We start from the raw sequence: 11838 nt of genomic DNA on the forward strand, positions 1-11838 counted from the left end.
ACCCGAGTGTGTCATCGTCCTTTGGGGTCCCCTCCCCACTTGAACTTCTGTGAGAGTCAGTGGCTGGGGAGAGTTTACTCACTGACCGCATGTTTGGAGGTTACTTGGGGTGTAGGAAGGTGAGTGTCCCCTTGAACTGCTTCTCAGAGCTTTTTGTGTGGTTTTGGGAAGAGGGTCCCCAGGCTGTGGGTGTAGAGACGGATCAGATCGGGAGAAGGGTTAGGGTTTATTCTGCACTGGAGTTTGGCGTGAGGGACTCCGCAGCGTCTGGGCTGCACTTGGTCCCCAGGGCTTAGCGGTGGGCTGGCAGCGACCTCCCGGTGGGCCAGGGCCTGCAGACGGGGCGGGGCCTGGAAGATGAAGCCTGGCTGGAGGAGAGTGGCTCCCGGTTAGGGCAAGGGCTCCTGGGGCAGGGTCCTGCCCAATTGGCAGGCCCACCTCGCTCAGCGCCGGTCCGTTTCTCCTAGGACTCGCTGTCACCGGCCGGCTCCGCCATCAGCAGGGCGTTCAGCGACAGGCGGTGGATGGCGCGGGCGCGCAGCCTTCGCAGGCGGCGCAGCAGCAGCGCCAGCAGCAGCGCGTGCAGCAGCCCGAGAACCAGCAGCACCAGCTGCGCCGCCAGCGCCCCCCAGCAGAGCGCGCCGGGCGAGCAGGCGGCGCGCAGCTCCTCCTCGGTCAGGTAGGGCAGCAGGCGGCCCCGCAGCGCCGGGGGCGCGGCGCAGCGCAGGTCCCGGTAGAGCGTGCGCTCGGGGCGGCCGGCCAGCCAGGCGCGCAGCGGCACCAGGCGGCAGTCGCAGCGCCAGGGATTGGCGCTCAGGTGCGCCGCGCGCAGCACGGGCAGCCTGTCCAGCAGCCCCAGCGGCAGCGCCGTCAGGTTGTTGCCCGTCAGCACCAGCTCGGTTGTGTCCGGTGGGAAGGCGGCCGGCAGCGAGGCCCACGTCAGCCCGCGGCGCCCGCAGTCCACGCGCGTCCCGGCGCAGCGACACGGCGGGGGGCAGCCCGCGGCCGGGCGGCTCAGCGGCGCGAGCAGCAGGAGCAATAGGCTCAGCGCCCCGCGCGGCCCTGGAAAGGAAGCGCCGCGGTGAGCCGGGCGGCTTGCTCAGCAACGGGGTGGGTCCCTTAGCACCCGAGCGCCGGCCCGACCTCCAGCCCCGGAGACCCGCGCTCCCCCAGCGCTCGCAAGCCTCGCCCCCGCGACCACCCCGCGCACTGGCCGCAAGTTTCCTCCAAGTCTGACCCCAATCTCCCCCCACAGCAGCCAGAACGAGTGGAGGGCCTCCCAACCCGACTCTGCTCAGGGTGTGGCCGGGCCCGGCCCGGCCACCAGACTCACCAGAGCCCATGGCGAGAGGATGGCGGCCCGGCTCGCTCTGGAGTGAAGGCGTTTGCCCAAGAACCGGGAGATAAGCCCGCCACGTCCCTTCCAGGTCCCGGCGCTCCCGGTACACCGACCACAGCACAGCTGCCCCCGCCAGAAATAACCCCCAGGCTGCCTCCGCAGGCGCAGCGGGCTGCTGATAGAGCGCTATCTCCGGGGCCAGCGCCGCCCGAACTTCCGCCCCCACTCGGCCTGGGGGCAAAAGGAGCACTCGGACACCCGCAGCGACGTTCACCAACATTGTTCTCCCGTCACCAGGACAGGAGGGCATTCACAACTTAACAAAACTGGAGAATGGGGTTTGGGGAAGGGGTTCATGCGGGTGGGGGGGTGATGGTGGACGGGGCCAAGGGCTGGGGAACCCAGGGCAACAATGATGCTGGGGAGCAGGACCCCCAGCCACAGGCAGGGAACAGCAGTCGAGGCATGGGGGTTGCCAGGGGACGGCCCACAGCCCACTGCTCCTGGAGCCCTCCCAAAACCACAGCTGTGGGGGAGGGGCACGGGCTATCACTGCATCCCAACCCCTCGCTCCATCCTGGCCTCCTTAGGCCTGGAGGGACCCTAAGTGCCTAGGGTGCTCCATCTGCCTGCTGAGCTCCTGGGTGAGGAGGGAAGAGAGGACCTGGCCCGCATCCACACCAAGTGAGGTCTCAGCATGTGCTGGGTGGCCCACGGGAGCAGGGGGACACAGCTCCCAAGTCTGTGCTGTGACACTGGGTGGGGGAATAGGTCCGAGACCCTGGGGATCTGCTCCCCTCTTCTGCCTGAGTAGGGCCTGGAGTCTGAGGGCTGTGACCTTCTGAGATGGCGGGGAGTGGGGGTGGGGGGGTCCTCAAAAGTCACAGCCCAACCAGCTCCTGCTCCTCCAAGGCCAGAGTGGGGGCCATTGCCCAGGCCCCATGGAAACAGATACAAGTGAGGGGAGGGGCTGTTGCTGAGAATAAATTAGGGATGGCTGGGGTTGTGACCCCACGTCTCTCGGTCAGGTCAGGAACAGTCTGGGTCTAGGCCACTCTGGGATTGGGGTTGCTTCCAGGCCTGTCAGAGATCCAGATGAATCCAGGGTCGAATCCAGGCCAGTCGGGGTCCAGAAGTGGAAAAGGCCAGTCCAGAAACTGGCAGTATATCCATGGCAACGTAGGGCTGGGGAGGGGTCACTGGTCCTGCATTTGCTGCTTCATCTTCTGCAGCATCTCCTGCATGCGCCTCAGCTGGGAAGTGGGGCAGGAACCACGGAAGGTGGGGTGAGAAATGAGATGGGAGGGTCCCGGCTCAATCCCCAGCCGCTAGCCTTTCCTTCCACCCCCGCCCCTGCTCCAGGCCTCACCAACCTCCTCATCCTTCATCCTGATAAGCTTCTCCGTCTCAGCATCGGGGGTGGGCAGTGGCAGGATGGGGATGGGGCTCTCCATGCGGCTGTCCTGGGTTAGTTTGCTGCAGGGTGGACAAGAGGAACAGTGCTGCTGGGAGGTTCAGCCAACCTCACCACTACCAAGGCTGCCCTCCTGAGCTCCCACACCTCTGGGCTGGGCTGGGGAGACAAGTTGCTGGGGAGCCCGATCTGGGGGCTGGGGCAGGGTTCAAGTCTGGGTGGGCAGCCAGGACAACTTGGTTATGGAGGTGCGTCTGAGGCCAGGAGGTGCACGCCCAGGTGCGGGGGAAGGTGCACCTGGTCATCTGCTGGATGCACTGTGCGCGGTAGTTCTCGTAGTGCACGTCGCACGTCACGTCCTTGAGGTCATGCATGTGTGTGCGGATGAGCATGTTTCTCAGCTTCACGAAGTCGCAGTGCGCCTGGTTCTCCACTGTGGGGCAGGAGCGTGCAGTGGGTGGGGCGCCAGCCAAGGGTCAGCCTTCCCACCCAGCATGCTGTGCCGGATGCCAGGACTCACCCTCCACAATCCCCCAGGGGTACAGTCGCCCCCGGACTCGCTGCCCCTTGGCCTCCACCACCGTGTTGCTGCCGATTACCGCGAAGGGTGCACTCTCCTGCAGAGGGGCAGGTGCAAGGGCTCACGCCCAGTTAGGATGGGTTAGTGGTTGGAGAGGGGCATGGGCACTCAGCGCCTGGTCAGTTCCGCCAGCATCACCATCAATGACCTCTCCCCCAAAGAGATCCTCGTGGAAACCCCTTTCACCCCCCAGCCCCCCTGCTGCTGGCTGAGGCCAGAGCTGGTGCAGCCTGCAGCCTACAGCCTAGGTGCAAGCATGTCAAACTCGCAGCCGGCATTTACTTAAATGAGGCATGCGGTCCGTCGGCCACAAGTTTGACATGCTTGTTCTAGGGCAGCGGTTCTCAACCTGTGGGTCGTGACCCCTTTGGGGGTCGAACGACCCTTTCACCGGGGTCGCCTAAGACCATCGGAAAACACATTTAATTACATATTGTTTTTGTGATTAATCACTATGCTTTAACTATGTTCAATTTGTAACAATGAAATTGGGGGTCACCACAACATGAGGAACTGTATTAAAGGGTCGCGGCATTAGGAAGGTTGAGAACCACTGTCCTATTGCCTATAACTGAGTTTATGCCTCCTAGTGATATCCTGCCCAACCCTGCTCCTGGCCTTGTGACCACGTGTCCCCAGTTTTGAGCTTGGTCATAACCACTCCAGGTGCAGGGGCACTCAAAGCCACCCCATCCTCTGTTGCACAGAATTCTGGGAGCCAGTGCCTACACAACCAGTGGCTGGGGATTCACGAGGCGACCAAGGAGCAGGGTTAGGGTGGGGGCCTGGCCAGAAGCTGTGCCTGTGGGCAGGCAGGAACATGGGTGCCCCTAGTCCTCTCGGGCTAGGCGAAGAGACTCTACTGCCCAGGCTACAGACCTCTGCTGCAACCCCCACGTGGGACCTGGACACCCGGCCTCCTCCAGGCACCATGTGAACTGGACTCTAGCTCCCTCCCCGCCCACTGGACGGCATACTCACTTTCAGTTCCCGGTCCTGCTGCTTGAAGTCCTCGTCCTCGTCTGAGTCACACTCGGGGAACTGATACACGTGGATCCCGAACTTGTCGATCTCCTCCCGGATCTGCAGTGGGGCAAGGCTGTCAGCTTCAGGGCTGGCAAGGTCCCCTGGGCCTGGTGTGTGGATACCCGGGATCGGCACACTTGGTGCTCTTGGAACCAAGTCCTGGGCCAGACCCACTGCCGCGGATGCTCACCCGCTCCTTCAGCTTCCGGATCTCACAGGGGACCAGACAGTCAGCTTTGGCAATGAGGGGCACGATGTTCACCTTCTCATGCAGAGCCTTCATGAAACCCACGTCCACCGGCCGCAGCCTGCAGGGAGCAGCCAGGGTGGTGAGGGGCTGCTGGGGTCATGGTGGGGCAGGGAGAGGCAGGGGCAGGGCTCAGGGAGGAATGGCCGTGGAGGCGGGTGGCCCCTGGCCTCAGGACAGTCACGCACCCGTGCCCAAACGGAGAGATGAAGTACAGGCAGCAGTGCACCCGGTTGTCTTGGATGTTCTTGCGGTTGAGGCCGCTCTCGTCGCGGAAATACTGCTCAAACTGCTGGTCCACGTAGTCGGTAATGGGCTTCCAGCTGCGGGCAGAGGGTGCGTGAGGCCGGGCTGTGAGGGCAGCATGCTGGCACCGGGGGAGGCTGGGTCAGCTGGGCGGGTCCTGCCCCCCCAGCCAGGCCTGCCTCACCACTCAGAGTTGTTTACAGCATCCCCAAAGCCCGGTGTGTCCACAATGGTGAGCTTCAGCTTGACGCCCTTCTCCTCAATGTCCACCGTATGCTTCAGGATCTCCACCGTCTGGCTGATGCGCTCTGCGGGGGAGGCAGACACAGCTGGGAGGTGCCTCACTGACAGGGCCTCCCCCTCCCCCTGGGCAGCCAGGATGCTGTTCTCATTCCTTCCTCGTGTTTTGGCCCCAGCCACGGGGCCCTGCTGTGGTTCAGGCCACTCCTGCAGGACCCTGAACAGAAGCCCCATGCTATGGGGAGGGAGGAGGGGGGATGGACCTGGAAGGGCACCCCTTGAGGAGGGGTCACACAGGAGGGGATGGTGACCAGTGCCCGGACAGCTTGGGGTTCACTCACCCTCAGCACTGAGAAGCTTCCGGTCCTTGTACAGGTCGGTCAGGAAGAGGCTGTGGACCAGTGTGGACTTCCCCAGGCCCGACTCACCTGCCCACAGATACAGGGAAGGAGTCGGATGAGGTCAGAGGGCCCCACAACAGAACCTGGCCAGCCGGTGGCCCCAGCCACCCCACCGGGGAGCCTGGACCACTCACCAGCCACCATGAGCGTGAAATCGAAGCCCTTCTTCACCGACTTCCGGTGCACCTGGTTAGGCAGTGTGGCGAAGCCCACGTACTGCTTGTCAATATCCTGGGGGCAGGGGCAGGGCAGGTCAGGGGTACCCTGGGGCTCCTGGGCAGCCCCATGCCGTCCCCCATCCCGGCTCCGGCAAGGAGGCAGCAGAGGACAGAGCCCCCAGAGTGGGGCATTTCAATGGCAGAAAGGGGTGAGGCCTGTGGGCAAAGGCCAGGAGGTGGGAAGACAGGTCAGGGGGGTGGCTGGCGAAGGCACCTTTGCCCCAGCCTCAAGGAGGGGTTTGCAGGGTCCTAAGACTGTGTGCATGTGTCTGCGTGTGTGTGTGTGTGTGTGTGTGTGTGTGTATAGGGAGCGAGGTCTGGCCACAGCGGACACAGGCAGTGTCCTCCCTTGAGTGGTGGACAGAGGGCACCGACACTGAGACCCGTGGGACATGCCCAGGCCCTTCAGGGGCAGGAGAAGCCCGGCCTCAATACTCACCCCTCGCGAGTGTACCCGGGGGTGGGAGGCCCCGTGGCCCGGATCCAGCCGCGGGGGTGGCGGCTGCAGCGGCGCTGGAGCGGGGCTATTTATAGATCCCAGCGCCCAGCCGCCCCGCCCCCGCGGGTCCGCGCCGCCACCTGTGGACCTGGCCCCGTGCGGCCCGTCGCGCCCCGGGGAGCCCTGGACACTGACCCACATTCCGCTCCCCGCCCCACACACCTTGAGCCGCCTCTGCGCCTGGGTCCGCGGCGATAGCAGCTGCTCCACCAGGCGGTCCTGGGGCGCCGCCAGGGAATCCATCACAGCGACCCCCGGGCCCAGCGGGCGCCTTCGGACCCCCAAACCGGGTCAGGCCGACACGGGCCCGAAATTCTCGGGGGACTCAAACGCGGTCGTGCCTCGAAGCCCTGCTCTCTCGGTCCCGTTTCAGGGACACAGGGACCGAGGCCGGGAAACCAGACGTGGCCCACCCGGGATGCCGCCGACCCCGGAGGCCGCGCGAGCCATCCCCCTGCCTCTGCGGACCCGCCCCGAGACGCGCGGCGTCGCCACCGCCGGCCCCGCTCCGCACGCGAACCGGAGGCGGGGCTGCGCGGAGTCGCCCCGCCCGCCGTCGCCGGGAAACGGTCGCCTGGAAATTGGGCCGCGGGCGGAGCCACCGACAGCTGCTGCGGGGGGCAGTGGGGCACGCGGCGCGGGCAGGGAGCCCCGCTGCCGGACTCGCGGGCTCAGGCCAGGCGCCGGGACAGCGGGGTAAAGGCGGGAGGGCGCGTGGCGGGAGGAAGGTGAGGCCGGGTCCCACCCGCGGGCCATTGGGGGCGGGAAGGGGGGACTGTGGCCGCTGCGTCCCGCCCCCCAGAGCTGCGCTGTAGCTTCTGTCCGCCAGAGGGCGCCAAAGGCCGCTCCCACGCGCACCCACACGCGACCGGCCCATGCACCCCACTTTCCCTCGCAGACTCCACCCAAAACCGCTGGCGATGACACGGCGTCCGGACTACCCCTGGGCACACCCCTCCCGTCACGGCCTCCTCCCCTCGACTGGAAGCTGGAGGCTGAACTGCCCTCCCGCCCCCCGCCCCCTCCCCCCCCCCCTCGTGTGTGCATATTTGTGTGTATGTTTGGGGCTACTTAACCAGCGTGGCCCCCAAGGCATGTGAGGGAAACGGACGAGGACAGAGCCCACCTTCCCCAGGAATCAGAGCCAACCTCCTGCGCCTGGACCTGTCCCCACCCTCCATCCTTCCACTGCTCTATCCACCCCCTCCCAGGCCCAAGGAGACTTGGAGCAGGAAGGAGCCAGTCAGATCTCTAACCACCTACCCCGTCCCACCTCTGGAAATTTGGATGCTGCGACCAGCATGTCGCTCCACTAACCTGAAGGCCACCCGTGCGCTGTCATGGCTGTCCCCAGAAAGCCCTGGCCAACAGAGGTGGTGTGTGGAGTGGGCCCCCCTTCCCGCGGCCATCCCCTCTGAGCCCCTCTGACCCACAGAACTGGGCACACATGTGGCCACCCAGGAACCACAGTGGGCTCCTGAGCACCAAACCCTCCCATCCCCTCCAGTTCCCACCTAGAATCTGAACAGAAGGGAGGTCTGGCAAGGAGCCCGGGTATGAAGAGGCTGCCCCCCTAGACTGTGTTCGTCAGTAGGGACAGGAGGTCCCCCTGCTTTCCCCTACCCACCCCTGGTCGAGGAGCCTCTGTCTTCTTGACCAGGCTGGTGGTGCTGGAGCCACCGGCACCTGATGGGGAGTCGGCCCACACTGGGCACAGGGGCGCGTTTCATCCGAGAGGAGAGGATGGAGAGTGGGGAAGCCACAGGGCCCCAAGCTCTTTTGGACAGGCCCCCAGTCCTGGTTCCAAGAAAGCCTCCTCACTGGCCATGCTGACCTGCAGGAGGCCTCTGGGCTGAGCCCACTTGAGACATGGCGCTCAGCCCAACACCCACCCAGAACTCTGGCATTTCAGGCCCAGGGCATCTCCAGGAAGACAGACAGACCTGGGTCTGGGCTCAGGCTGAGAGGGAGCCTGGTGTCTGGCAGAGCTTGTGGCTCCCAGATCGCCTCGTTGTCCCCGCTGGTAAGGCACAGCCTCTGGGAGGCGTAGGTCGGGAGGGTGAGAGTCTCACTCCCAGCTCCCACCTTGCCTGCCCCATCACCCGGCTGTGCCCAGACAGGGCCAGTGGCCTCCCTGGGAGAGCCCCGGAGAAGGGGCCCTGCCACCCCCTTTCTCTGGCCCTGAAGCACAACCAGTTCCTCTCAGGGCTTCCCGAGCCCCAGACACAGCTGCGCCCACCTCCTCCTGGAGCCCGAGACTCTCTAGGCATTTCCATTCTTAGAATCACCCGAGTCAGCTCTGGAAGCAGGCACCAGAGCCAACAGAGCCTCCATCACTGCCTGAGCCTGGACGGGGATCGGAGGGAGGGCGCCGACGGCCACCAGAGCCCTCCCTGCTTCCTGAGATGGGGTGGAAGCCCAGAGAGCCACCCCCTTTCAGTAGCGAGAGTGTGGACAGGCTGCGGCTCAGTAACACCAACAACGGTAACAGCGAAGCCACATGTGCTCCTGCCCCAAACACCTGGCTCCCTCGCCCTGCTCCCGGGTCTCCCCCTCTAGCTGCATGGTGCCCTCTCCCTCAGGTCCCAGGGGCGGGGGATGGGTTAGGCTGGCACCTAGCTGACTTCAAGGGGGTGCAGACACAGGCCTGAGGGGACTTACACCTCGGCAAGAAGGGCCCTCGCTGGTGCTGGGCAGCAACTGCCTGGCCAGTGACTGCAGGCCCAGGAGCCATGGGGGCTGATCTTCCAGGCCTTCCCTCTCTCCCTCAAACAATGGCCTGGCGGTGTGTGTCCCTGCATCTCAGGCATTGTCCAAGCCACCAACGATGGGGAGGCAGTTCCCGGCCTGGGCTCCCTGGGGAGCCCCTCACCGGCAGGGTGAGGCTGACACCGGGCCCCTCCCCATGAGCCTCAGGAGTCCCAGGGCAGGGTGTGTCCCTGCCAGGAGACTGGTATCAGGCAGCCAGTGACTCCCAGCTGGGCCGAACCTAGCTCACCTGCCTCACCCTGAGCCAGCACTTTGGGGCTCCACCCAGCATCTACCTGCTGTACGAGCCTCCATCCTCACCAGGGCTGCCAGGGGCCACCCTGGTGCGAGGTTGGGCCTGTCTTTTCTCCCACAAACAAGCCAGAGAGGCCCCAGCAGGGCTGCTCCAGAGCCCCAGCCCACCAGGTTACCCACCCCCATCTCACTCTCTGGGTTTTCAGCTCTGTTTCATTCACCCTGACTCCACCTGGGGTTCACAGTGGGTGCCCAGACCAGCCTCCTGCCGGGTCCTGGAGGGTGCAGACCAAGCCAACGGCTTTGGATGGCCACTAGGTGGGAAGACCCTCTGCTGGGTTTGGGGATGACTCAGACCAGGCCCTGGAGGCTCCCAGCCTGGAGAAGAGGCCTGGCCACAGACCAGCCACTCAAATTGGTGTGGAGAGAGAAAGGGGCCTAAGACGCAGAGGAGCGGGGTGGGGTGGGGGAAGGCTCCCCTGTGGGTCTGCTCAGGGCCTCTGTGCTGGCTGCTGAACACAGAGACCCCGCACCCGGGGGCTCTGGGTGGTGCAGGGGCTCCCAGCCAGTGGCCTGCCATCACCAGTGGCCTCACTCCGGACCCTCAGTACGCGGCCAGGTCAGCCTGAGGATGCAGGCGCTGGACCAGTGGGAGGGCGCCTGGCCGCTCCACCCATCCTGGGAGGAGTGCGCGCTCTGGCTGTGAGGGTCAGAGGCCAGGCCCCATGGCCTGGCGCCCACCCCTCCCATCCGCAGCCCCAGGCACTGCAGCACCGCCCGGCTGACAATCGGTTATCGCGACAGGGTGGGGTGAGGGCCGGCGGGGGCGGGGTCTCGCCTGGGCGCCCGCAGCGTCGGTGCCACAATAGGTGACAGCCAGCGGGGTGACCGGCGGAACGCACGTACCTGCTTGTCCTCTGCTGGGTCGAGGTCGGGGTTGGGTCGGTGTCCGGGTCCGGGCGGTTCCGGGCCGGCGGGCGGGGAAGAGACGGAGAGAGAGACGGTGAGAGACGGGCGGGCGGCGGGGACAAAGGCGCGCGCGGGCGCGCGGGCGGGCGCCAGGCTCACCTGGAGTCGCCAGCTTGCTCTTGTACCGCAGGCCTGTGCTCATGGTGGCCGCCGGTGGGAGACGTGCGGCGGCGGGCGCGCGGGCGGGGCGGGGCGCGGCGATGAGCGGCGAGGCCGAGGCCGGGCTGCGGGGTGACCGGCCCTCCGCGCGCCGCCGCCCGCCCCGCCCGCGCGCCCGGCAGCCAATCGGCGCCCGCCGCGCCCACGCGCGACCCGGCGCGGCCCGCGGGGGCGGGGACCCGGCGCCCCCCACCCATCCCCGCGCCGGCAGCCTGGCGGCCACGCCCTCCCCTCCATCCGTCAGGGGCAGGGTCCCCATCCCCACGGCCCCACCCCCCTTGTCCCTTTGCCGGCCGGGACTGCGACTCCTGTCCCCATGGCCCCCAGTCCCCAGCTGGGCCTCCGACCACCCTGCCCGGTGGCGCTTCCGTAAAACTTGCCCCGTGGGGTCTGGCTGCCTCATGCCAGCTCCGGCTCTGCAACCCCCTCTGCTTGGCAGACCCAGAGGGGTCCTGGCGTCCTGTGCTGGAGGGCAGCGAGGGGCACTGCGCCCCCTTTACATGGGAGGAAGCCGGCGCCCCGGACCTGCAGTGAATACACAGAACTCACAAACACGGGTGCCCCCATCCTCCTTGTCACAATCACATTCCTGCTACCCTCAGCCTGGAGTGCTCCCAGGTGGCGCATCGGGAGCCTTTAGTCCCCCAGGAAGGGACAGACCTGTGCGCACCACGTCTCCAGGTAAGGACCCCTTGGAGGGAGGTGACCTGCTGCACCCTCCACAGACAGGAAACCCTCCTCCTGCTCCAGCCCCTCGCATGCCCCTTGCTTCCTCCATCCGCCCAGGGGCAGGGCAAAGAGGGTCCCAGGGCTCTGACATCTCTGAACCACCAGCCCACAGTCTATCCGTGTGAAAGTCACAGCAGCAGCACGGTCACTCTGCCATTTCTGTGGCCAAAGTCCGCCCTTCCCAGGACGGGGAACCTCCTCCTGGTCCAGACCAGTGACAAGTGTGAGGACACCTCACTGCCCCAGCCTTTCCAAAGGCTCGGGACCCGGGGTTTGGAATTCAGAATTCTTTGTGTATATTATACGTTATACTCGACACCTGTCTGGAACCCGGGTACCCCGTAATGACACGTTAAGACTTTTGTCAGGGAGCACTGCTCCTCAAAGGAACTGGGGAGAAACCATAATAAATGGCTGCACATCAGTTCCAGTGCGGCTTTGCCATCAAGTCTGAAAAACCTTGACGTTTCAGAGCTTTGGAGAACTTGGAATTGTGGATAAAGGAACGGGGCCGGACGGGACACTGGAGGTGCCAGGGAAGACTTCAGGACCTTCATCAGCCCTGAGGGGCTCTGTGGGAACCCTGTCTCGGGGGCCTGTAGCTTGGCAAATGGTTCAGTTGGTCAGTGAACACTTGGACATTTAGCACGGACTGTCCCGTGCAAGCCTGTGCTTGTGGGGACAAAGGAGGAAAAACAGAAACCTGTCCCTGACTAGGCAGACATGCCCCTGCAGAGGGCCCCGGGGCTCAGGGGGAGGGGGCTCCAG

At 65.4% G+C, this 11838-nt stretch overlaps 2 protein-coding genes across 4 annotated transcripts; both read right to left on the reverse strand.

Moving 5' to 3' along the window:
* Positions 1 to 207: 207 nt before the first annotated feature.
* On the reverse strand, positions 208 to 1682 carry GP1BB (glycoprotein Ib platelet subunit beta). Its single transcript, XM_036353994.1, has 2 exons — positions 1334 to 1682; positions 208 to 1062 (listed from the first exon to the last, which is right to left on the reverse strand). Exons 1-2 carry the CDS (start codon positions 1647 to 1649, stop codon positions 464 to 466), a joined length of 915 nt encoding a protein of 304 aa, XP_036209887.1. The 5' UTR covers positions 1650 to 1682; the 3' UTR covers positions 208 to 463.
* A 2-nt stretch (positions 1683 to 1684) lies between these two features.
* SEPTIN5 (septin 5) lies at positions 1685 to 10430 on the reverse strand. 3 transcript variants are annotated; one of them, XM_036353993.1, is made up of 12 exons: positions 10282 to 10430; positions 10120 to 10130; positions 5628 to 5724; positions 5434 to 5520; positions 5037 to 5160; positions 4795 to 4929; positions 4550 to 4667; positions 4315 to 4416; positions 3274 to 3370; positions 3051 to 3186; positions 2713 to 2815; positions 1685 to 2592 (listed from the first exon to the last, which is right to left on the reverse strand). In XM_036353993.1, the coding sequence occupies exons 1-12, from the start codon at positions 10322 to 10324 to the stop codon at positions 2536 to 2538; spliced, it is 1110 nt and encodes a 369-aa protein (XP_036209886.1). In that variant the 5' UTR covers positions 10325 to 10430; the 3' UTR covers positions 1685 to 2535. The 3 variants fall into 3 exon arrangements, with proteins under 3 accessions (XP_036209886.1, XP_036209884.1, XP_036209883.1); XM_036353991.1 differs by having other exon boundaries at positions 10120 to 10133; positions 10282 to 10427; XM_036353990.1 differs by lacking the exons at positions 10120 to 10130; positions 10282 to 10430 and adding an exon at positions 6373 to 6743.
* Positions 10431 to 11838: the final 1408 nt, after the last annotated feature.

Source organism: Myotis myotis, unplaced genomic scaffold (assembly GCF_014108235.1).
Source record: "Myotis myotis isolate mMyoMyo1 unplaced genomic scaffold, mMyoMyo1.p scaffold_m19_p_20, whole genome shotgun sequence".
NCBI lineage: Eukaryota > Metazoa > Chordata > Mammalia > Chiroptera > Vespertilionidae > Myotis > Myotis myotis.